Source organism: Sceloporus occidentalis, unplaced genomic scaffold, assembly GCF_023333645.1.
Source record: "Sceloporus occidentalis isolate IW3139 unplaced genomic scaffold, rSceOcc1.0.p SCAF_5, whole genome shotgun sequence".
Taxonomy (NCBI): Eukaryota; Metazoa; Chordata; class Lepidosauria; order Squamata; family Phrynosomatidae; genus Sceloporus; species Sceloporus occidentalis.
Window position 1 is genome coordinate 40,128,070 of NW_028316985.1, and position 26,968 is coordinate 40,155,037.

The following is a 26,968-nucleotide window of genomic DNA, read 5'->3' on the forward strand; positions in this document are numbered from 1 at the left end:
GAAATATCCTCGGAAGCCAGAATGATCAAACTGAAGCTGTCATATTTTGATCACATCATGAGAAGGCACAACCCACTAGAAAAGCAATCATGCTAGGAAAGGTAAAGGATAGAAAGGGAGGAAGACTGTATGACAGATTTATAGACTCAGTCATATCTGAATTTGCAGGACTTACGCAGAGCAATGGAGGATAGGGGTCTTGGAGATTTTAATCCACAGAGTCACTATGAGACAGGGTCGACGAAATGCACAAATAGCAATCTCTTCTGTTCAGATATGGTGGTGCATTGCACCAACCTTTTCCAATGTGACATGCTGCTTATGTCTTGGGACACAATTCACATCATTCTTTACCCCATAACCAACAGCTAGACTGTCTGGGGATTATGAAATCTTTAAATTTAACATCTGAAAACCACCAGATGGGGAGAGACTGCTTTCCAGTTTGTCTTCTTTTAGTATTTTCTAATACAGCTCTCTTCTTTTGACCTCCAGACATTGAGCATAAAGTCAGAAGTGAACATGTGTGAATATGTAGCTTTATAGTATACAGTGTATAGGCTTTTTTTCATACCATATGTGAGGTGAAGTCAGTGGGAAAGGTAACATTGTGGGAAGAGTTAGTAAGCACAGCCCTGTTTCTCCATCTATGTGTTTTCTGAACATGTAAAGCAAATGTCCAAAATGGGCTTCTATAACCATCCAAAACTTCTATCACATTTGATCCAATCTTTAGTTTGCACATGTCAACAATCCACAGCCCACACAAAAATGACTGCTGAATTATAACGTACTGTTTCTAAACTACTATATGGTCGCATCATGAGAAGGCACAACTCACAATAAGAGGGCTGTCCACTTTGTCAGAATTGCCTACTCCTCAAACTCCACTACAAGTGTGCTTCGCGCACACAGAATCAGGTTTGAGTGAGCATCCAGAACCACAAATTTGAGGAGAGAGCAGAAAGAGAGCCAAGTCATGGGGGAGAGTAAGTGTGCAAAGCACTCACTGAGAATAAGAATATTCATGCCCTATGGTCTTGCGATGCATTTCTGGTCTCACACTAGGAAGCTTGGCTTTAGGAGCGGGAAGCAATGGGGCATAGTGTTTACTAAGTTCCAAACAGTTTAATACACACACACACACACACACACACACAAACACACACTGAAAGTATTGTAAAAAGTAACAGAATGTGATACAGCAGGGAGAGATTCTCCCCCTCCATTACAATGTCACAAATTTCTCCCACATCCCACTACTACAAAGATGGAGAGCAAGAAAGAAAGAGAGGAGGAGAGATGTTTGTACATGTTACAGATATATTATTCACACACCCACTATGTATTGATTACTCAAATATAAACAGAGCATTTATACAGCCTGAAAATATTTATATAGCACAACAGTAGGGAATACACAGGCCTTAAAAGGTAGTTGGTTTTCAGTTTTTTATGATATCTCACCATTGGCTATGCTGGCTACAGCTCATAGGAGATGCAACCAAAAGACATCTGAAGAACCATACGTTTCCCCCACCCCTCCCTGATATGAATGAAACAAAAACATTGCCTAGACAGTACCCATGAGGACTGTGTTATTCAGATTGTATTTATTTCTTTTCCCATTTTTAAACAATTGGTTGTGTGGAAAGGAATTAAGAGAAGGCTCAAAATCAGAATAACTGTTATCATTTAAAAATGGAGCAATAGTATGTATCCAGATGATGGCAAATCTCCTCTGAATAAATCCTGCCATGAAAACTCCATAATTGATTCGTCTTAGGGTCACCATAAGTCAGAAATGATTTGAAAGCACTCAACATCAACAAATATTCAGGCTGCCAAATATCTGTCTATGACCACTGTAAGCCAACAGAAGTGCCTATTGTGGCATGATAGTATATAACTGTATATAGAAAAAATGTGTCACTGTATACAGAGAAAGAGAGTCAGCATGACATTATGGTTTCAGTGTTGGACTAAAGCTGGAGAAAACCAGAGTTCAAATTTTTATTCAGCCATAGAAAACCACTGGAGACCTTAGGCAGGTCACAATTTCTCAGGCAAAGAGAAAAGCAATGACAAAATTCCTCTGAATAAATCATGTTAACAAAATCTTGTGATCAGATCACCATTAGTCAGAGTCAACTTGAAAGTACAAAATAACAAGACAAAGAAATGTCATACCATTAGTTTGAGGATTAGATCTAAGGGTCTGCATGCTTACCTTGCACACTGGCATTTTTCAGAGCTGTAAAGGACAGCAGGATGTCAGGAAGGCCATCACCATTTACATCAAAAAGTTCTGGTGAAAACAGCACTCCACCTGAAAAATAAAGTGAGGATGGTTATTCCAGAAATTATTTCCCATCTATCCAAAATGACTTTCAAACATTCTCAAGATCTGAGAAGAGAAACATTATTCTGTTGGGCTACAATTCCCAGAATCCCTCGGTGAGCATAGCTAGTACCCAAGGTTGCTGGGGAATTCTCAAAATTGTAACTCACAACCATGCTTCAAAGCTTTGTTAGCCATCATCAATATTGTATACAGTACTGGTTATATTATTTTTCAATACTGCTCTCCAGGTTTGACCCAAGACATTTTTCTGCCTGAGGTAAAGGATTAGGCAGCATCCCACATTCTATACACAGAAGCTAACTAGACTAGTAGCTAGATCTTACCTGATCATGGGACAGCATCTTCTACTGTACCTGAGAACACCAAATCAGCATAGTGGAGAAAAGGTACGTTCATGGAACACACAACTATATCCTTCCAGCACCTTGTCACTACGGTGGTGCCCTGCATCTCCCACCTAAGGCTGGAGTGTTTTCTTGCTGTTTGTGATTATTATGTCCACTCAGATATAATTCTTTCTGAACTCCTGATCAAGTGATCTGAGGAGACCCTATATAGACACACTACCAAGAGGGATTTAATGATCTGAAAATCAAATGTCCACTTAGCACAACAAAAAATAGTCGACTTCATTCAGCTAATTAGCCGTTTCTCCAATATAAATTCAACAAAAATGTTTCGATTTTCATTACACCCAATATATTTCTACATGAGGGTGAAAAGAAGCTATGATCAGCCCTGCATATTTGTGGCTTTGACTTTTGCAGCTTTGATTATTCACAGGTTTGATTAATGTGTTCTCTCTAGGAATCTCTAGGTCCTTCAGTGAGACTCTGTGGTCCACATCCACCAGAGGTCACACTGGAGGACCTAGAGATGTCTAGACAGAACACTTCTCTAGGCATTTGTAGGTCCATCAGTGCAATTCTATGGTCAACTTCTGGCAGATGTTGACAATAGAGATTCTTAGGTAAAATGTTCTCTCTTAGAGGTTAAAAAAAATATTTTTTTTAATTTGTAGTTTTCCCACTTTCACAGAGGTCCTGAGCCCCTAACCCCAGCAAATGTGGAGGGCCCAATGTAGTGGAACACATGATATCCTAGCTGAACCAAAATATCTTAAAACAGCAGCCTACTGGAAAACAAGTGTAATTAAGTCACTGAATCAAAGACATTTCAAAATATCCTTGATTTCATTCCTTCACTATCAGTTCTAAAACAATACCACTTTATACAACTTTTGTTGCTTAGGCACCAGTTTTATACTTCATCTAAGTATCTTATACTTGGTTGAACAGACCCAGTATTGTTGACACTGACTGGCAGAAGCTTTCCCAGGCTCTTTACCAGCCCTACCTGGAGATACTGGGGACTGAACTTCTGTCTGCAAAGCTGACTTCCCTTAAACATGAAATAAGGAAAGGAAAAGAAAGTCAGTTTTGCCATTTTGATGTGATTCTAAAAGGGGAGAATGAGGGGCTTCAGAAACAAACATGATATCATTGTTATGAAAAAAAGCAATGTATCAAAATGGTATCCCTAGCTACAGAGGAACAAGTGAAACCAGCTTTTTCTTTTGGTAGTGAAAGAATGTAAGACTTAAAGCTGGATAACGGTTTAATCTCCTTGTAGGGTGGATTGACTTAAAGAAACTTAAATCAGCAGTTTAACTAATCAACTGGCATTTCTCTATTCAAATCATCAGATTTAATCAAAGTTTCCATGTGTGCATCCTTTCCATGTGTGGGTCAAGCACTTTCATAAGATAAGTAGATTCTCATTAGTTACCTAACTATTAAAATACGTTGATGTCCATCTGAATAGAAACTTTTAACCCTGGGATGTACTCCATGCTTTTATTATTCAGCATAGCACACCCCATCTTATTCAAAACCTCATCAAATGCAGAAAACTGTGCATAATATTTCAACTTGCATATATATATTTCAAATTAAAATTCTGAATATGGTGTTTGTAGGACTTGGACTTTAGCAGAACATGCTCTATTCATACTAAACTGAGGTGCTGTTGTTAAATAGATACAGTTAATATTGTAGAAAGAAAATAATTTGAAATGTTTTTAAATTAGAAGCAGGAGCGATTAGGGAATGAGGCTGTGTGAAAAGAAGGTAGAGCAAACTGGGGAAATAATTACTTAAGCTTCAAATCTTAAAACCTGGTACAGTTGTACCTTATTTAACTACATCTGGGTTTCAAAATGCAGCACCTATAGGTGCCCAAGCACCCTTAATCATCTCTCTTGGAAAAACTGCTGATATATGAGGAGAAGTGTGTTGCCATATTCAATTTTATACTTTAATGGGTGTTGTCACAGATGTTCTTGTGTGGTTGCTGTCTGTTGGGAGGGTTACTATCTGTGATGTTAAAAGGAGTTGGGGGGAGCTTGCTGGACTGTAATTGTGTATGTGTGGTTCTGGTTAGTGTTGGCTTGTGTCTTGAGAGTATGTTTTGCCCAAACATGTTCTGGACATGGAACTGTCTGGAGTTTTGTGTTTTTGGGGGGAATACAGTCTGGATTGGGAGAGGCGGTAGCTTTAAGCATTTCCCTCTGGAAATATTTTGTTGAAGCACATGTTATTAAATCTGTGATCAGTGTACCCTCTGCTTTACACTCAATTTTTTGTCTTTCAGGATTAGTCAGGGCCCAACAGTCATTATGTGATTAACCATGACCCCTATGGAAGCATTTTGTGATCAGAACCACAACAATTTATCCGATTTCAAAGTATACTCATATAACGAAATGTATACTGTTTAAGGCACTCTCCATCATTTGAATGTAATATAAACCCGTAGGGATTAGCCTACTTATATGGATGGTGATCAATAATTAACTGACAGCTATCCTTATTCCAGGATGGGAAAAGTGACTTTTTGGCATATAACTCCCAGAATTCCCCATCCAGCATGGTTAGCAGCCATAGTCACTATGAGATACTGGGAGTTGTAGACCAAAGAGTAAATTCCCCTTTTCTGTTTTTTATTTTCTTCTGTCAAATTCCTCTCATTCTTTAATTTTGGGACACCCATGTTATGAGCTAACTTTGCCCTGTCAGGTACTTCTTACCTGCCTCCTGACCCAAGTTGCGAATCCAAGTGTTATGCAAGTCTCTGGCAGGACAGGGAATGAGGAAAGCACACACCAGCACAAGGATCATGGAAACCACCACCGTGAGCAAAAAGATGGCTGTGCGGAAGTAAGGCATTAAGGAGTTAGTTGTCTTCTGCTCCAGGATATTGGTAGCCTCATTAGAATATTCCTCTACCACCCCCTCCGACAGGTGCTGCTTTGTCATCCCAACTTCCACATCTGAGTCCACATGTTGCATTTCCCCCAGGGAACTCTTTCCATTTTTGACTCCACCATTCTTCTGCAAGTTGAGGACCAAATCATCTTCACTTTCATCACTGTCAGCCTGGGTGAGAGGATCATATTCCCCAAGATCTGGGCTCTTTTTGCCTGAGAAGGAAGGGGAGAAATAACCAGCTGTTACTGATGTGATGGGGTGAGCTAAAGAACACTTTGCAGTCTCAGGGCCCCTAAAAATGATCTGAATAAAAGGATCCATCATCCCTTTTAGGTGATCATAACAAAGCAAAACAAAGTGGTGGCGGGAGCACTGTGATCCTAAAGATTCAGTGCAGGAGGAGGAACAGGAAGAGCTCAACCCATATTGTTATACAATTGAAGCCAATTCCCATCAATCATTCTAGTCATTACAGTCCAACGCCTTCAAAATTTATAATTAGAAGGGCTCTCTGAGAAGCTACTGAACAGTTGCTTCATGCTGAAACCTAGGTGTGCCAAGGTTCTGTCCACCTTGGCCCTTAACTGACAACTGACAACTGTCCTAACAATACATGCCAGATGGCCACACAGATAGTGTGAAGGACAGTATGCAAAGGGATCTTGTAGCACTGTTGAGACTAACTGTGCAAAGGAAGTTGCAGAATAAGCTTTCCTAGACTTGGTCTGCTTCCTCATATGCATGGAGTGAACTGGAGTCCATGCATCTGAGGAAGTAGATTAAGGGCCCAAACAGACAGGCCAAATAAAGCAGCTTCAGGCCACTTTGGAGTTGTGTTGTTTAAATGACACACACATCCTAAGAGACCAGAAGCCACACCAAAGCCGCACTTTGGTCTTAAGATAGGTTCAGCATGGCTTCTGGCCTCTTAGGATGAGTGCATCATTTAAACAGCACATTTCCAAAGTGGCATGAAGTTGCTTTATTTGGCCTGTCTGTTCAGGCCCAAAGTCTACAAAAGCTTATGCTACTACAGTGCACCCGTGTTATGGGCAAGCATGATTTACACAGACTTGAGCATGCACACTCAAGCCACAGGGAGCGCACACGCGCAAGGGGCGGCGCGTCCCATTCAAATGAATGGGGTGCGCACCTGTGACACCCCGCGCACTCCCTCACCACTGTGCATGAGCCACTCCAGCATAGGCGGAATTCACCTTACGCGGGGGGGGGGGGCCGGAACGGACCTCTTTTGCATTAGCCTCCCAGCCTGAGGCCAGCCATCGGCACAAAACAATACACATGCAAATCACTCCTGCATTCCCAGGCTCACACAGTATATATACACCAAACTTTTTCCTGGCAAAGCATTCTCTGAAGATGCCAGCCACAGATGCTGGTGAAACGGTCAGGAAGAAAATTTTCTAGAACATGGCCACATAGCCCAAAAACACCCACAAAAAACCATGAACGCCGGCCATGAAAGCCTTCAACTTCACAAACCCCAGCTGATAGCAAGGGCCCACTGTACTTTAATTCAGAGCCTGGAAATTTTACTTTTTTGAATGGCAAGTCCCAGAATCCACCTACCTCCAGCTCAGGATGATTCTAAGAAGTGTTTTCTGAAAAACCAGTATTCCCAAGCTCCAGTCTGACTGCAAGCCAACATAGTGTAGTGGTTTGAGCATAGGACTTGGACTCTGGAGGATGGAGTTCGATTGCCCGCTTGGCCATAGAAACCATCTAGGTAACCTTGGACGGGTAATACACACTCAGCTCCAGAGAACACTTTGATAGGTTCACCTCAGGGTTGGAACTGATTTGAAGGCACACAACAACAAAAACTAACTACATTCTCTTCATGTCTTCCTCATACAAATTATAGTCATGCTTGGTTTAAATGGTCTTTCGCTGGCTTGGTCTTACATATGCAACAGTGGAAGTGACGTGACAAAATTCTGAGTAGAAGCATTGGGTTGCTTCACAAGTTGAGGAAAGCATTTTTAGATTCTCCTGCACTTCTTTTTTAAAAAATGCCTTTCCTGCAAGTAGAACAATTCTAAACACAGTACATCAGGGAAAGGTTCTGTGGGAGGACAAGCATGATCCAGTCCACTCCCTGTTGTAGTTTCCTACTCCCAGAAAAGTTTTCACAAAGGGATATTTTAAAAAATAATAATAATGTAATCATGTGTTTGAAACACTACAAACTATTCTACAATTTTGAAAACGTTTCAGTCTCATCCTGCTGCATGCATTGACCACACCATAGTAATTAATTTCCATAAAATAGGGAATGGATCCCCTTGCCATACTCACTTACAAAGCAATTTTCCCATGAAGAAGAATAATGTTCAAAAGACTGAAGTAATTAAAGATATCCCCCCCCCCCCCCAATAGCTGGGACTGCTGTTGGTTTAAAAGGAGGGGGGAAAGTGTTTGGTTGCATGCAAGTAGATGTGTGCATTTTAGTCTGTGTATAAAGGAAACCCATTTGGCTGGAGTCCATTTGGCTGGAAATTTGCTCTCATTATTTGAAAAGGAAGATGGGAGCATAGGAAGAATTTAAAGAGGGAAGAAGAGGGCAAATGGGAGGAAATGGTAAACTACAGAGTCTATAGGATAAAGAAGTTTCCAGAAAGGGGCTGTTTTATTCTGTTGTAAAAAAACAAAGTAAGTTTCTTGATCCAACCTAACACCTTTATTATGGCCTAAACCTGTGTTTGCAATCCATTTCATCAAATGATCAGTGTGTGGAGGTTATTAAATGGACTGGATCAGCCTCTCTGTTGGAATAACCACTAACAATTGCAGTTTTCAGCATTCTTGTGAATACTTGCTAACTACTCTAAGAAGACAAGGACTTAAGGATATGGGGAAAAATAAAGGAGCAAGGTGTTGAAGCAAAATGTCCCCTATATCTGATAGATGGTCATACTTCTTCTGCTTATTAAGCACTTCCATAAGAGGAAACAAATCTTCTCTTTGCTTTTTATTTTTATTTGTTTGAAAGCCATGCCAGATTCCAAATTAAATCCAACTGTCCAATCTAACTCAAGCTGTTGTTGTGTGCCTTCAAATAATTTCCAACTAATGATGACTGTAAGGCAGGCCGATCACATAGGTTTCTTGCCAAGATTTGTTCAGAAGGAGTTTGACTTTGCCTTCCTCTGAGGCTGAGAGAATGTGACTTGGCCAAGGTCACCCACTGTGTTTCCATGGCTAAGCAGGGATCTGACCCCTGGCCTCCAGGGTCATAGTCCAATGCTCAAACCACTAAACCATGCTGGCTCTCACCCAACTAGAGTAAATGCACTGAATCCATGGAAACTTGGTAACTCAACACTTATATGTTGATTCAGTAGGATACATCTACACTGTAGAAATAATGCAGTTTGATACCACTTTAAGTGCTGTAGCTCCATCCTGTGAAGACCTGGGATTTATAGTTTTACAAAGTCTTTAGCCTTTTCTGTCAAAGAATCCTGGTGCCTCACAAAACTACAGATCCCAGGATTGTGTAGGATGGAACTATGGCAGTTAAAGTGGTGTCAAACTGCACTATTTCTAGAGTGCAGATGCACCCTAGGAACTAGATCTAGAAAATTATCTAAAAAGTGTATCAAGCAAGTAACTAGCAATTATATGATCATATACAGAAAGTAAGTGTTTTGCAAAACTGACTTTACTGACAGATTGACCGAATTGCTAAAGTGCTAAATAGAAGTCCATGAAAAGAATTGTCTCTATCACACCAACATTTGCAAAACACTGTCTGTTACATTCTGCATATGATTATATAATTGTTAGTTACATTCTTGATATTTTTTGGTTTGTATAAGTTTAGCTCATTATATTTTTAGTAGTTATTCTCTGTATGATCTTTAGTTACTTTTTCATTCATTTTTATATATACTTGGTATCCTGTTTTTTATATACTTGATATCCCCAAGTTGGTTTAAACACTATTTTTATACTTACTACACTGCTTTCCAGTTCGTTTTTGGTTTATCTCAGAGCTCTGAAAAATTGCATTTTTGTAAGACAACTCCCACAATCCCTCCACTTGAATTGTATTAAACAAAGTAACTGTTCCAAAGTAACTGTTCAGCACAGAAAGACCTTATCCTTCCAATAGATACTGTCTCACCTGGAGTTAGATATAAGGAAAAAAGAACACTTTGTTCCTTAAACCAAAGGGGGAGGGAGTCACATTACTGTTTCTCTAGTAAGGCTGCATGGTGGATGACAGAACAACTGTCTTGAGCAGCATTTTATAGCTTCTACAAATCAATGGAATAATGTCAAATTGCCCTTCTCTTGTGTGCGCCTCTGTAACGAACCTGAAGCTGGTGCCAGTCAAAGATGAAGTAGGAAGGGCAGGACTTGATGCCAACAGAGTTATTAGCCCAGTTGCAACGCAAGCAAATAACAGAGCTTTCTCCTTCTTGCTTAATTTTGTCACATGTACTACCTTCTCTTGTAAACTCAGATTTTCTCCTTGTCTTACAGCTGGCTCATCCCAGAAATCATTTGTTGCCCCCAGATTATGGAGTGACCTGCCGGAAGAGATACGACCGCTGGAAACGCTGACGGCATATTAAACAACAATAAAGACACATCTCTTCCAGAAGGCCTACTCAGTCAATTTTAAAACATGATTTTTTAATCTGTATATTTTAGGGAATGTACCCATATGAGTGTACTTCAACAGTTTTATAGTACTGTGTTTTAACTATTGATTTTATGTGTTTTCTATTTCATTATTTTAATATGCTGCACCTCGCCTTGAGCCTTGAGGCGAGACAGGAAAGAAAGAAACATTTTTATTTATTTATTTCCAACCATCACCCATTTAAGATCTAAAGGTTCACAAAAAAGACAAACACAAAGAATGTCTAGCCCTTAAATGCAACTTCATTTTATCAGCATATAATAACTACCTGCCTGTTTCGCTCGTTGTCTTTTTTTTCCTTGTGGGTGTGACAAGAATCTCGATCAAGCTGCACTCGCAAATCCAACTGCTCAGTTTGATGTTCCTGTGCTTTTGCAATACTTGCTTCTTCAAAAGCCACTATAAGTGACTGTAATTCACTATATGTAGCAGAAACCAGATCTATTTCTTACATGGAAACAGTTTATCTTGCACTGACTGTGTGGAAGGCACTGTAAACTAGAGTAGCAGGTGAAAATATATAGATATGGTTGATTTTAAAAATATCTCTGTATAAATATGTATATGTAAACCTGAGGCACATGCAAGTTCTTTGCTAAAACCTACAAGGCTTAGATGACAAATGATACTGTGTTTCTCGAACACTGTAAGAGTTCCTTGCTTTTCCTTTACATGAAAAAGAGACCACAAACTCACCATTCAATTAACTTCATATCATTGTCTCTATATCAGTATGCCGGGTTGCAGCCTTTACACCAATTAAAATGCAAAAGATGACAAACAGGTTAAGTGGTGTGACTAGAGCAGCAGAAAAATACTGGGCAACATATGCCAGGGTGTAAGAAGGAATGTATTATTAATTAACCTTGCCACCTAGCATGACAAGCTATTTGGCTCAACCGTGAAAGGCTCAAAATAACAATTACTTAATTACAGGGAAAGCTCCTGGAGTTTCAGAAGAGGAGGAGGAAGAAAACTCATGACACAACCACAGCCACAACCCATCCAAGACTGTTACTGACACTAGAGGGTTGAGGTCGAATTATTTGGGTACCCTTTGGCAGCAATCAGTTCCCCTAGGTGGATGTAATGTCTCATACACTGAATGTCAACGATGGCACAAATAAAGGTTGGACAGTGGTACTTTGATGCAAGATTAAGGTCTGTCCCAATCTTGACCCAGAAGGACAAAGATTACGCACACGCCACACCCAGATGCTGCTCTTTTCCAGATCCACTTTCTCCCCTCTCCCTGTGAGCAGCAAGGCAGTATAACCATTTAGAATCACAGAATCATACTTTCAAAAGACCACAAGGGCCATCCAGTCCAACCCCGCCATACAGGAACTCACAATCAGAACATCCATAACAGATGGCCATCCAACCTCTCTTTAAAGACCTCCAAAGAAGACTTCAGCACAGTCAGAGGGAGTGTGTTTCACTGTCAAACAGCTCTTACTGTCAAGAAGTTCCTACTAATGTTGAGGTGGAATCTCTTTTCCTACAATTTGCATCCATTGCTCTGTGTCCTATTATTCTCTGCAGCAGCAGAAAACAAGCTTGCTCCATCCTCAGTATGACACCCCTTCAAATGTTTAAACAGGGCTATATCTTTTCATTTCTTAAGCTTATCTTCTCTAGGCTAAACATACCCAACTTCCTAAGTCAGTCCTCCCAGGGCATGGGTTCCAGACCCTTCACCATTTTAGTCGCCCTCCTTTGGACATGCTCCAGCTTGTCAACATACTTTTTGGTGCGCAGAACTAGATATAGTATTCCAGGTGAGGCCTGACCAAAGCAGAATAGAATGGCACTATTACTTCACTTGAGCTAGACACTATGGCCTGTTACAGACTGCCAAAATAAAGCTGCTTCGGGTCTCTTTGGAGGTATGCTGTTTAAATGATGCATGCATCCTAAGAATCCGGAAGCTGCACCAAACCTGCACCCCAGCGCTTAGGAATGGAGTGTGGCTTTGGCACGACCTCTGGACTCTTAGGACCCATGCTTCATTTAAATAGCATACCTCCAAAGAGACCCGAAGCAGTTTTATTTTGGCAGTCTGTAACAGGCCTATACTTTCATGCAACCTAGAATTTGCAACTCAGCCTCCAAGATCCTCCCAACCATTTCCCTCAGGCCCATTCCTTCTCCTCTCCTTGCAGGCAGGGGCATCACTAAGAGAGAAGGGGAAGCAGACTGGAACAGGTGACACCCTGAAGGGGGGGAGTGACACCACTGCTCCCCAAATATCTGCCTTTTTGCAGATATTGGCTGTGGTTTTCCTCTGTCTCCCTTTAAAATGCTGGAGCTCAGTGAAAGAGATGGGGTGAGGCTCAGGAGAGGAAAGGAGAGGCCACATGTTTTCTTGAAATTTTAAATTGGAAAAAAATTAAAATTTTCTTTTAAATTTTTCTTTCAAAACATCATATCTCACCAAATTTTCACTTTGACTGCACAAAGCTAGGTACATGTAAATAATATTTAGGTGGTGCATATGATATTGTAATGTACATAAAGGTATTATTTCAACTTTGCTAGTTGTTCACATTACAAGTATTGCCATTACATTCAGTGGTACTGTATACAGAATTTGGTTGTTGGACTACAACTACGGAGACCATGGTTCAATTCCCAGCTGGGCCATGAAACCTACTGGGTGACCTTGGGCAAGTCACACTCTCTCAGCCTCAGGGGAAGACAATGCAAACTCCTCTGAACAGCTCTTACCAAGAAAACCCCATGGGTCACCCTAAGTCAAACAGGACCTGGAGGCACACAACAATAACAACAACAAACAGGAATTACAATTTATGAGTTAACATGACTATAAAAACCATTACTAAGGATTCTGAACCATGTGGTGTAGCGGTTTGAGCACTGGGCTATGATCCTAGAAACCAAGGTCCGAGTCTCTCTGCTCGGCCATGAAAACCCACTGTGGGACCGTCATGTTCTTTCAGCCTCAGAGTGGGGCATGGGCAAAACCACTTCTAAACCAGCCTTGCCAAGAAAACTCTGGGACAGGCTTACATTAGGGTTGCCATAAGTCAGAAATGGCTTGAAGGCTTTTGTTGTTGTTGTTGTGCTGCCTTCAAGTTGTTCCTGACTTACAGCAACCATAAAGCAAACCTATCATGGGGTTTTCTTGGCAGGGTTTCTTCAGAGGAGGTTTACCATTGCCCTTCCCCAAGGCTGAGAAAGTGTGACTTGCCTAAGGTCACCTAGCATATTTCCATGGCTGAGCTGGGAAATGAGCCCTGGTCTCCAGAGTCATAGTCCAACACTCAAACCCTGTGCATCTGAGGAAGTAAACACAAGTAGGAAAGCTCATGCTGCCAACTTCTTTCTTTCAGTTAGCCTCAAAGGTGCCACAAGATCTATCTACATACTGATACCACAGATTAACACGGCTACACCTGTTTGCCACTGAATGTAATGGCATATATGCGTCCCTCCACATTTGTGCCTTTGACTTTTGGAGATTTGACTATCCATGGATATGATTAATATGTTCTCTCTAGGAATAGCTAGGTCCTTCAGCACAACTCTATGGTCAACTTTAACCAAAAGTCGCACTGACGGACTTAGAGATTCCTAGAGAGAACACTCCAGGAGGCATTTGTAGCTCCTCCAGTGCAATTCTATGGTCAAAGCCTGGCAGGTGTTGACCATAGAATTGCACTGGAAGACCTAGATTCCTAGAGAAGTGTTTTGTCAGGTATATCTTGAACTCAAACCCTGTGTACCAGTATAGTTAATGTTAACTATACATAGTTTAATGTATAGTTTTAATTGTTATTTGTTTAACTGATGTTTTAAGGGGAGAGAGGGAATAATTGGGTTACTATGTATGTATCATATGGATTTTCAACCGTAAGCCACTTCGATTGTCCTTGACAGAGAAGCGGGGTATAAATAAAGCTTCTAAACCTGGAGGGACAAGTGTAGTTGTGAGTAAAACAAGTAGTGAGACTGAAATGGCGCCATGGGTTTCCGTGGGGGAGCGGGGGATTTGAACCCAGCTCTCCAGATTCGCCGTCTAACACTCAGACCATTATACCACACAATAACAACAACAAAATGGTGTGGTAGGGAAGGAGAAGGTGTTCTAAGGCGGGTGCAGGGGGTGACACCATGAGCTACTACAGCACAGGGTGGCGCCAACCCTATTGACTCCATTGGCTTGCAAGGGCAGGCTTCCTACCCTCCCAACAACAGGCCCTGGAGCAAACCTCTGTCGCCATGGCAACCCCATATTCACCCCACCCCACCCGCCCCTCATTTGCATCCCCCTCATTTGCATCCCTGGCGCCAGAGATGACGAGGAGGGCACCTGCCAGGACCAGGGCTGGCGGAGGGAGGGGAGGCACAGAGGGCTGTTCCAGGTTGGGACCCGGATGTTTCAACGTTCTCCCCCACAGAGGAGAAGAAGAAAAGAAGCCGGAGGCTGCTGCTCTTCTTTTTAGCTCCTCTCTCCCCCCTCCGCGCCTGGGGCGCCCCAGAGCCTTCCTTACCTGGCAGTTTCAGCGCCCGCGACAGGACCGTAGCCATGCTGGAGGTGCTCACTGCGCCTGCGCCAGCCCCTCCTGCCTCCTGGGAAGTGTAGTTCTGCGCTGCTGACCTATATAGAGAGAGAGAGATGGAGGGAGGGAGAGCACCAACATGGTTTGAGCCTTTTGGACTATACCACTCTGGGAACCCAGGCTTCAAGTCCAGGTGGGTCATAAAACCCACCTTAGGGAGAGTCACACTCTCTCAGCCTCAAGGGATGGCCATGGCAAACCTTCTCTGAAGGAGCCTCGCCAGAAGTCGGAAAGGACTTGGAGGCAGACAACAACAACAACAACAACAAAAGACCTCATATGTGTGTGTGTGTGATTTATACATATATATATATATATATATATATAATGTGGGTATATGTGGGTATTATATAATTTATAATATAATATATACTGTATGTGTGTGTTATATATCATATATTTTATATATAATATGTGTGTGTGTGTATTATGTATATGTGTGTGTGCCTATATATATATATATATAAATAAAATATATGTGTCTTATAATATATGTGTGTGTGTGTGTATACAGATAATGTGTGTATTATATATATTGTATATTTTATATGTGTGTGTGTGTGTGCATATATATATATATATATAATATGTGTGTATATATGTATGTGTGTATTATATATGTGTGTGTTTGTGTATTATATACAATATATATGTGTGTATAAATGTATTATATATATTATATATTGTGTATATATATATGTGTATATATGTATGTGTGTATAATGTACAGTATATATAATGTATACGTGTGTGTGTGTGTACACATATATGCAGTAAACACTCAGACATCAACACTCAGTCATGCTCAAAATGGAGGAGATTGGAGAAAAATGGAGGGCCTGACCAAGTAAAAGCTGAAAGGAAACCACCCATAGAAATCTAAATCCATGCTTCTTAGTCATAGCTGAAACAGAGGGCATTTAAGAAAAATGTAGGACACGACCAAATATAAAAGCCAGCTCTCATAGAAATCTAAACCCATACTTCTTAATCATGCTCAAAATGGAGGACATTGAAGAAAAATGAAGTGCATGACCAAAATAACAGCTACAAAGATTCGTAAACCGCTTAGGGAGTGCTTAAGTGCACTGATAAGCGTTATAGAAATGTACTTGCTATTGCTATTGCTCTATATATGTAAATTCATGCTTCCCAATCAGACTCAAGATGGAGGACATTTTGGAGTTCCTCCTGGACAGAGGGTTGGAAAATGGAAGACATGTCCTGGAAACAGAGGATGCCTGGTCACCCTTCCTGTCTTCCTTTTAATCACTCCAGGGAGCCAGAAGAACCTCTGGAAAGGAAGGCACATCCCCTGAATTTTCCCAACTCCTCTCTTTTCTAAAAGGAAAGGGTTGGAAACAGTGGGAAGCAGATGATAAAGTAAGGAGTGGATCTGGAGGGAATGGCTCCCAGGAAGAGAGATGGGACAGGACTCTTTATTTTTGTTATCCTCGGCTGCATCCACACTGTAGAGATAATCCGGTTTGACACTGCTTTAACTGCCATGACTCCATGATATGGAGTTCTGAGAATTGTAGTTTGGCACCAGAACTGACAGAGAAGGCTAAATAGCTCAGAAAACCACAGTTCCCAAAATTCCATAGAACTGAGGCATTGTCTCACAACAAACTACACATCCCAGAATTCCATAGCATGGAGCAATGGCAGTTAAAGTGATGTCAAACTGGATTATTACTGTAGTGCAGATTACTATTATTATTACCTTTTAGTTATATAATGCTGTAAATTTACACAATGCTGTACATACAATCAATTAAAATAGATAAAATAAACCTGCCTATGGCACACATTCTACAAAATAATTAAATATAATACCTATTAGTACATGTTAATATTCAATAAAATACGACAGACAACAAATTAAAATAACATTAGATAACAAAGCCCCTGCTTTGTTGTTTCTGATTTATGGCAGTCCTAAAGCAGACCTATTGTGGGGTTTTCCTGGCAAGATTTGTTCAGAGGAGGTTTGCATTTGCCTTCCCTGGCGGCTGTGAGAGTATGACTTGCGTAAGGTCACCCAGGTCCATGGCTGAGCCAGGAATCGAAACCTGGTTCTCAGAGTCGTAGCTCAACTCTCAAATCATTATGCCATGCTGGCCTTCTTTGGCAACCCTGGGGTTTTCTTGGCAAGTTTCTTCAGAGGGGGTTTGCCATTGCCATCCTCTGAGGCTGAGAGAGTGTGACTTGCCCAAGGGGAAAGCTCTCTGCTACTGGAGTACTTTCCCAGAGTGACACAAGTACATATTTCCCTCCCATCAAGGCTCAGGATGTTTTGCTTTTACCTCTTGAGCCTTGTTGCTTCCTTCTTTCCTGTGCAGAGCAGCAGTTCCCCTCTTCTTGGCAACTGCACCTTCACCCTCCTCATCTTCTGTTTCTTTCTTTTTTTGTGCTGCAAATATTAACATCAGTATTTGTTGTCCCAGGCGTGTAAACATTAATCCCTCACTATTGGACACAATTTTGACATGCAGCCAAAGGCTGACTTGGCTACAGCTCCCCGGAGTCTTGCAGTTTGCAGAACAAAGCTAGCCTGACCTGAAGCAGCCTGTTTGAACATGTGTATGGCAGCAGGCCTTTGGCCTAAACCAGAAGTGGCTCTTCAAAAAGAATAGCATCACTCATGCCAGAATAAAAAGAAAAGATAATGTGATGTGTATTGGATTGTTTGAGTTCTGTGTGTTTGGAGCTCACTGGAAGTTACTGGCTGACCTAGGTCCAAAACACACTTCAGAAATCATTCAGTTTGAGACCGCTTTAACTGCCCTGGCTCAGTGCTAGGGAATCCTGGAAATTGTATTTTATTGTGGCGCCGGTGGTCTCTGACAGAGAAGGCTAAATGTCTCATTGAGCCAGAGCAGTTAAAGTGGTCACAAACTGGATTATTTTTGCAGTGTGTTTTGGACCCTTGACAAATTCTTGTTCACACTCCATCCATCTGAAGAAGGGAGACTAGTGTTTATAAAAACTAAACAAGTGATGGGGTGTCTATAAACGTATATGTTTGTTAGGGTTGTTGATGCCTCTTGCCTTTTTTGTTTGTTTGTGGCCTATGATATAGGTCACTATTTTCACTTCTCCAGGGGCCATTTCATGTTTTTGTTGTGTTCCTTCAAGTCATTTCCGACTTACGGCAACCCTAAGACAAACCTATCGTGGTTTTCTTGGCAATATTTGTTCAGAGGAGGTTTCGCATTGCCTTCCTCTGAGTCTGAGAGAGTGTGACTTGACTAAGGCCACTCAGTGGGTTTCATGGCCAAGCAGGGAATCAAACTCTGGTCTCTGGAGTCATAGTCCAGCACTCAAAACATCTATGCCAAGCTGGCTCTCCATTTCATACAGCACCGTTATACCTAAAGGACACACAAATATCTTTCCCTGTCTCTCACATTAAACGTACAATACCGTTAATACAATACTAACAACAGAAGGACACTACTAAAGAATACAATGACATTTATTTATATATTTACTTACTTATTTTATATGCTGACTTTTTTCCAGGCTGGGACCCAAAACAGCTTCCATAAGACATTAAAAACATTTACAAAAAGTTTAAAATGAATTTTAAAAATACTACATTAAAGCACTATAAAACTGATTAAAATCATACAAAAGTTAACATAAAAAAGCATTATTGTAGACACTGTAAAATATTACTAATAAGACATTATAGTGTTGTACACTATATGCATCCTAATGGCAGGGCTGAACCCTGTGGCAGCTGATGGACCTATTTTGGTGAAGCAGTAAATCCAAATTTTTATTCCAAACTTTTAAAAAGCTCTCGAAGGCACTAGACCTGTTTTGAAGATAGAGTTCAGCACCTTGGACAGCTGCTTGGAAGTTCAGTCTAAAATCTGGAGTGCATTCATCTCTCCCACTGAAATTGGAGTCACCAGTCTTTACTGACTGGTCCTGGAGCCCTTGCCTACAATGCAATCATAGCATTATAATTCCATTTTAAATGTCATGCAGAATTCCTAAGCAATCCTGGGATTTCTAGAGATATTGGTGCTCTCTGTCTGTGAATTCGAAGAACCACCATAAACAGTAAATCCCGGGATTCCATAGGATGTTAACATGGCAGTTAAAATGGAATCCTAATGCTATCATTGTGAAAAGACCCCTAATGAATCAAGGGGTCTGAACAGAAATTTGCTAATGGATACATGGAACACTTTCCCAAAGGCCAGGATCTTCCAAGGGCCTCATAGAGGACATACATACCCTTACTGTGATATGATTCCCACCCTGCTATAAAAATGTCATGGGAGAAATTTGGGATATAATTCAATAAATGAAATATTGTGTTAAGGTCTGCTGAAAAGTGATCATATTTCCAAGTGAACATGAGTTCACATTTCATAGTGTTTGTCTAGGAACATATTATCATAGAAGTGTTGATTCCACTGCTTTCTGACAAGCTTCCCAGAGCCCTTTATAGGTCACAATGCAGCAATTTTCACTGTTTGTCGTTGTTATTTTCTAGCTTATTTGCCTCAATGTCAGAAGAATCAACCCCCCTCCAAAATGTAATCTTGTTTAACCTGTGTCAAATGAATTAATAAAAGGGACATGCCATCAGTGGAATTTCCACATTTTTGGTGTATTGAATAATAAATGTGTCATTGTCACTTAATTCTTTCAAGACATCTAACAGCTGGCCAGTGCATCTGGGTTCAAAACAACTTTCTTCACAACTGTGATGATTTCTGGGAAAAGTTTTCCTCTAGCTAATATGTTTATTGCTATGACACATACCGGTTTGAATACTATTGATAGTCTCAATTACAGTAGATCCATTGAATCAATTGTTGAATAGTAAATTGATATTTATGTAAATCTTATTAATTTAAATGGGTCTACTCGAGTTGGAAGTACCATGGCAATTTAGGCCACTAGATGAGAATATGATTGTATGAAGGTCACAAGCATCACTTGGCTAGTACCCATGAAATCTTTGTTGATTAATACACATCCTTTTCCCACACTTTCCTCATTCCTAGCCCTGCCCCATCCTGTAGTAATACCTTGTTTTCCATAAATCTTTGCTTATTCCCAGAACCACCTTTACAACATTAATAACAGAGAGAGAGATCCAACACCATATTTTCTTGCATAAGAACCATTTCAAGTGGATATTGCCACAACTTTACCTCTGCTAGCCATGAAAGACCACTATTAAGCTCACTTCTGAGGGATAACATGCGGACTGTAGATTTCCCAATTCATATTCCTTGTAGATGCCATGTTTCTTTACTTCTCAGTAAAATAAAACACTGCATCTGTATCAAAGGTGGAATCATGCAGCCCTTAAAATATTATTGGACTAAAACTCCCAAAATTCCTCACCATTGGCTATGTTGACTATGATTTCTGGAACATCTGGAGGGCCACATGATTTCTACCACTGGTTTAACTGGACTCAGTGAGACTTTCCTCTTAGTAGATATGCATAAAATTGCACAGTTGGTGTTGATCGTAGTAATCAAAGGATTAAAAATCCAGAGATACTGTAGTTGATGTGATACAAACACAGAAATAGGAAAACAGAAACCTGGAGTCAGAGTTCCTGCAGGTTTTGTTTACTTTTATCAAGAAACACAGAATCACACTGATCTAGCAAAGTCGCTCCAAATGTCCTCCCTACCAGAGCTCTAGAGGTTGGATCCAGCCATATGTTGGTCATGCTTCAGTCCTATTGAAATGAATGCAACACATTAGGGATTACTGGTTTTGGGGCCACTGATCACAGTGAAAAATAAAAGCATGGTCAACTTAGTCTGAATCCAGTCAACACAAGAATTTCAGATGTGAGTATAATTTCAGATGTTGGATCTACATTCAGAGGAGTGCACACAATAGACTGAGACAGGTATACTCAACTACTTTCTGCCACCTTTATTGGAAACTTTTTTCATGCCATCTTTCTTTCAATATATCAAGTTTCAGGGCCATGTACAGCATAAAATAATGCTCATTCAAGTCAATAAAATGTGTTAAAATTCTTTGGTGAATGCTTTGGTGTACTTTTGCTTGGTGATTAAGAAGCTTGTTTATGCTAGGCAAACATCTTGCAGAAAGGGTGTCATTGCTGAGACAGATCTCCTTCTCCTTTTAATGGTTATTTGTACCTCTGAAGGAACAGGTACATGGAGAAGCGCCTCATTAGGTCATTCTAAAAAACAGGAAGGTTGGTATAGAAGAAGGCGAATCTTCACGTTACATTGCAAGGTACTAGAAAAAAAGTCACTGAATATTTTAAAAGGCATTTTTTTCCTTTTCTGTTTAATTGCTGTCCTGTATCCTGAAAAGATTTTCTGTGTAAGCTCCCCCCTTACATGGATGTGGGTTAGGTGACTATCTTACTTAGCATAAGAAGGAGGAATTCATCAGGTGTCTCTACAACAGAGTTTTATTGTGAAGAGCTTATATTTACAGAATGTTACAAAATGCCCAGACATTGCTTTCTTGCTTTGCTAACCCTCAAATGATTTTGTACTCCTGTTCCTGTCATGTGCTATTTGTTGTTGTTGTTTGCTTTCAAGTCTTCTTCAACTTAGATCAACCCTAAGGCAGTTCTATCATGAGCTTTTCTTGGCAAGATTTCTTCAGCAGAGGTTTACCTTCCTATGTGACTTAGATGGTATGGATTGCCCAAGGGTCACCCAACAGCTGAGCAGAGATTTGAATACTGGTTCCCAGAATCTTAGTCCAACATGCTGGCTCTCAAGATATATCACATTTTAAAAAATGAATAATTCTGTATAGGCAAGAGAGATATAGAATAGCTGCATCATGTCATTTGATTGGCCCCTAGTCCTCACAGCTGACTGTCTAGATTCTAGGCTCTAGTAATTGTAGTCACAGTTCATGTATTTAGACACCATATTTCCTTTAATTACATTGAGTTTTAAGTAGTTCATAGAGCAGACATTTTAAATACAACATTTTCAGTACCTACAGTTGTAGTCACAGTTCATAAATTCTGACACCACATTTCCTTTAAGTACATTGAGTTTTAGGTAGTTCATAGAGCAGGCATTTTAAATACAACATTTTACATACAATCCTCTGGAGCAGTGGCAGTGTAAGAGTTTTGCACTAATGAAATCAATGAGAGGTTTGCCAGCAAATTAATGATATGGGGATTATCTTCTGACAGTCCATCCTCATGTTGTTTAATTTGTGGTGAGCTGTGTGCATTTAGCACAGCGGCCATGACATATTAGCCAACATCAGAACAACCACTTTAATATTGCAAGTGCTGTAAGTGTAACCACATTCGTTCACTGAGATATACACTCTGCAAAGGGTAATGGAACACTATCCTTAATACTACTGCTACATTACCAGATGATTATTTGGGCAAGTTCTTAGCACGTACTTAGTTATGTATCTTCAAAATTCACATTTTCTGGTATCACAGAGCTGAGTCTTAAATGCATAGGAGTTGTTGATCAGAGCTTTGCATCACTGCTGTTTCATTAAGTGCCTTCATCCTGTTTTCTCAAGTTGGATGCTTCTAAGAATTTATGTCTTCTTCTTTCCGCTGAATGATGATTAAGGCAACTGCACTGTGTTTGCTCCTTTGAAATGAAAACAGCTGTGAGAAATCCGTTTGATCCAGATTATTTGGGTTTCCTTTAAAATTATTTGTTTGTTTCTCGTCAGTCTTTCCCTTGGCAACCTGAATTGCTAACGTATCCAGGGACAGGAGGAATGCATCTTAATAATAATAGCGTTTGAAACTGCTTTGATGTGATTTTGATCCTATGCTTTATTTTTTTACTCTACATGATTCTGCCTTATGCTACAGAGAATATATGCCTAGGTTTTATTAAAATATACTATGCTATATTCTTCAGTAATGCTGTTGCAGATGAAAAATAATGGTAGGGATCCTAAGGATGCCAAGGAGGAACTAAAAGTACCTAGCCAAATGCAAGTAGCAGAGTCAGAGAAAAATAAAAGAAATTACTTCTCTTCTATTTAGGCAGAGGGGATGCAGAAACTTTAATCTAGTCACTTTGCTTCTAGCCAACAGGTGAATACAGGGCAGAGCAGAGGGTGAGCCCTGGCATTACAAGAACTGGGAATGAAGGAGGAAGCTAACTAAGGCAGTATAAGACCAGCCCAAAAGCCAGGCCTGTGGGCAGAGTCAGGGTGCAGCATCCTGATGATTCACACCCTGACTCCGCCCCTAGGGTACCATGATGCCGCACGCTGCTCCAGATGATGCACAGCATCATGACACACCTCCAGTGCTGCGTCCAGATGACGCAGCACTGAAGGAGTGTCATACAGCTTCGCCGCAGCGGCTACGGTGCCCTTTGGAGGGCACAAAAAGGAGCCGCTTTTTGCGTCCTCCAAAGGCTGGAATGGGGCTGCAGCGTGAGGTTGCCATGGGCCTGATCCGGCCAAGAAAGGAGCGGCTTCCTGCTGCCCCTTAGGGGTAGTCTGTATAGCCCCTAAGTAAATACACATACCTCCCCCCTTCCCTCCCCCGAGTCTTTGCAAGCTGCTGCTTTACTAGCTAAGCTGGAGATTTACACACAACTCATGCCTGGAGCTGAGCTCACCAGAAACTGGAGAATTGGTCTTTTTGTCTTCCATCTGGCAATGACCCATGAAAACTGGAGATTCAGGGCCAGGCCCTGAGTTCTGGCAACCCTAGTCGTCTCTCATGTTCTCTCACAGTGGTCCAAAACACACTGCAGAAATAATCCTGTTTGAGGCCACTTTAACTGCCCTGGCTCCATGCTAGGAAATTCTGGGAACTGTAGTTTTCTGAGACATATTTAGTCTTCTCTGTCAGAGAGCACTGGGGCCTCAATAAACTACAGTTCCCAACATTCCCTAGCACTAGTATCTAGAACAAAAGTGTTAATTTAAAACAATTTAAACAACATTTAAAACAAGGTGGTGGGGGTGGTGGGGGTGATGATGGAGGAGCAGAGTCACCACTGCCATCCAGCTGCCACTGAATCTGGGGTAAAGAACTTCACAGATTTGGATCATTACAATGGTTTTTGCTACATCTTGTGTTTCTTTGGAAATCTCTTAGGCAACAGTTTTATACAATCCTGTGGAACTCAATGGGACTTACTTGTGAGAAAGCATACACAGAGCTATGTGAGGTTATGCAACTACTGATAAAGTCTGCTTGTGTTTAATTTGGCAGTTCAGGAACTTGGAAAGAAGGAGAAAGCATGGGCTCAAATCTTCATACTCCTTGTTTATTGCAACAGAAATAGTTTTGGCATAATGTATCTGAGATGAAGTAATCAACAGAGAATTAATTGGCAATCAGTTTGAAGCAATGTGGGGAACAAATCTATGGCAAGCAAGTTGCTGATTCTGTCTTCCACAAAGGAAAAACTGTATAGTGGAAATTGAAGGAAAGTAAGAGAGGGGCTCTATCAAATGATGACTGTAACTGCCAAAGAACTGTGAGGACAGACAGGCAAGGAGCCATGGACCAGAAGGTGCTGCTGAACAGGAGAATCAACTTTAAGCAAGCACTATGGGGTCAGTGACTGACATTTGCAGTTCCATACGGTTCCCATGTGTTGTTGAGAGTGTGCAAGTGTTGGGGGAGAGATGTTCAGCTTGGGAGGGTGAGAGAGGAACAGCTGGAAGAGCAAGCAAAGTATGGAGAAACATATGGCATAGGGCGAAGAAGTGAGAAAAACATCATTCATGACAAGCTGAGGTCCAGACTGGTGGCCATGTGAGAAGAGGAGAGGCAACAGAGACTTGCTGGGAGCCTCACCTCAGAAGAATTGACCTTTGGAATCCAGGTACTGTTTGAATACAAGCGTCATGCCCTTCCTTGGCAAAGGATAATTTGTGTCTTCCATAGGTGATGAGCATTACATGATACATTTAAGCTTCTTAGAAATTCTGCTGGGTGGCTTATGGAAAATAAACAAGCAAGAAAAATCTAGATGGAGAAAGTATCTGAAAGAATCATTTGAACTTGAATATATGTGTTGTTCTTCATAAGTGTGGGGGGGGGGGGATGCTAAGAGAAAAAAACTCTGTATCAGATGTTCTGACTATGAAAGTACAATTCCCAAAAAGATATAGATTGCATATCTGTGTTTTGAGGTAACTATGCCTCTGAGGAGGCATGTCCACCGGAAAAAGGCCACAATATTTTTCTCACTGCATCAACACTTGTATTCCTTCTCAGATGACTAATTGCACTGAGTGTGGAGTAGACTCTATTTTAGTATAGACAATAAGCTTCACCAGTTCTAGAGAACAATCTGTCTATTGCTGCTTCTATTTCCAGGACACCCTAACATAACAATACAATACAACGGCGGGATACAAACGGGCAGGGGAAGATGTCTTGGAGGTGTATTCTGCTGAATACGGAGCCTCCAGACCGCCCGTCCCGGGGGCGTGGCTCAGGAGATGGGGCTTCCACATGGGGGGTAGTGAAGACGCCTCACCTGGGGCCGTTTCAGACCCGGAGTTTCCAAACCGCCGCCTCGGAGGACACTGCAAAGAGAGAGGCAGCTTCCTCACGGGTGGCCAAAAACGGGGCTTTTGCCTCCTCTCCTTTGGTCCCCGCGCTCCTGCTGAATCTGCAATGCACAGCCACAGCTGTCGCCGCTGCCACCGCTGTCCCCCTGCCATCCCCCATCACCTCCCTTGTACTTATGTAAATATTTACAGTTTTAGCGGTTTTTATTGTTAGGTGAAAATGGCACAGGAATGTGTGTAGGGGCTCACTTTAAAGTCCAAACTTTCCAAGCAGCGCATGCGTACATGTTGCTCTAGGGTTAGGGTTAGGGTTAGGGTTAGGGTTAGGGTTAGGGTTACGAGTCTTAAAATGCGCTGCAGCTGTGCTGCAGCTTCCACACCTGCATGGCAGCTGACGCTGCAATTAAAGCCTGACTGCAAACTGCGCATGTTCCAGGACCCCGACTCATTATGCGACGCAGCAGACATGGAGCTTTTAAATGGGCAACTTAAATTAGCGGCGTAGCAATTCTGACGTACCGGTGCAGCAACTTACAGACAGAGCTGCGCAGCTGCGCATCAAACGGAAAAAAAGCGGAGAAAAGCAGCACCTTTTTAATGCCGCCTCTTCCCGCTTGGGGCGTGCGGGGGGCGTGTTCATGGCGGCATTCAGGTAAGGCCCGTCTGAAGGCTCTACCTTCATGTCATGAATACACCCCTTTTTGCCCGTCTGTATCCCGCCAACATAACCCATTTTCCAAGTGCAAAATAATCTTTGATCATTAGTCCTGTGGGTAACTTCTAAGAAATTAGTCTCATTTTCCTCATCAGTTGTATATTGACCTTTAAAAAGTAAGTCCCATAGAATTCAGCAATCTTATGCATGTCTTCTAAGAAGAAAGCCTCCTGGAATTCAGAAGCACTTATGGTTGGGTATGTTAGAACTGTAGTCTACAAAGTAGTAAGCTAGTGGGGAGCCTGAAATGATCTCATGATCATTGAACTGTAACCTAATTATATGCATTGCTATGTAATCAGAGAACAGGAGCCCAGTATATAATTTTATTGCATCAAGTTCTATGGACGAAATTGTGGAAATGTTTTAAAGGTTGAAAGATACAAAGACTTGCCTCCAGCTTTGTTGAAAAGCCCGAAAGCTGCAATTTCCCAAGCAAACTGTGTACACATTTAATTTCATATTTTGAGTACAAACTCATACGCCCTCATTAAATCTAGCAACTGAGCTAATTCTGATGCATTTGCCATCAGATCTCAATTACCTTCATGCAGCATTGTAGAGCAAGCTACATGACAAGAATGCATTTTCCTTTTCACTCTTCAGATAGATGTGTACTTAAAGGACTTGCATAGGGGCTGTTAGTTAACCTCAACCATTTTAATTATTACATTTCTCAACTTCTCAGGAGTTAAAGCTGGGTGGATGGTTCATGAAGTTTAAAACCATAAGATATAGAAATATGATAGCACCTGAAGGTTCAAATATCAACAGAATAATAATAATAAAAAACAACCAAGGGCACTTTCAAACCATACAATTATAGCTCTCTAA

At 41.1% G+C, this 26,968-nt stretch overlaps 2 protein-coding genes across 7 annotated transcripts in view; one reads left to right on the forward strand and one right to left on the reverse strand.

The window, feature by feature from the left end:
* FAM234B (family with sequence similarity 234 member B) overlaps nt 1–17,311 on the reverse strand; it is a 42,723-nt gene extending 25,412 nt beyond the window's left edge. The window contains exons 1-4 of one of the 2 annotated variants that reach the window (XM_089523795.1): nt 17,205–17,311; nt 14,827–14,933; nt 5,454–5,846; nt 2,231–2,329 (exon numbers count right to left, since the gene is read on the reverse strand). In XM_089523795.1, the coding sequence (XP_089379921.1) occupies nt 2,231–2,329; nt 5,454–5,846; nt 14,827–14,933; nt 17,205–17,287 (682 nt within the window). In that variant the 5' untranslated portion in view covers nt 17,288–17,311. Of the gene's footprint in view, nt 1–2,230; nt 2,330–5,453; nt 5,847–10,577; nt 10,753–14,826; nt 14,934–17,204 lie in introns of those variants that run through there. The other variant, XM_089523796.1, reaches the window with a different exon arrangement.
* Nucleotides 17,312–24,152: 6,841 nt separating this feature from the next.
* The window catches only part of LOC149312023 (uncharacterized), a 32,335-nt gene continuing 29,519 nt past the window's right edge, over nt 24,153–26,968 (forward strand). For 3 of the 5 annotated variants that reach the window (XM_089523797.1, XM_089523798.1, XM_089523801.1), the window contains exon 1: nt 24,153–24,453. In XM_089523797.1, the coding sequence (XP_089379923.1) occupies nt 24,449–24,453 (5 nt within the window). In that variant the 5' untranslated portion in view covers nt 24,153–24,448. Of the gene's footprint in view, nt 24,726–26,968 lie in introns of all 5 variants that reach the window. The other 2 variants (XM_089523799.1, XM_089523800.1) reach the window with 1 other exon arrangement.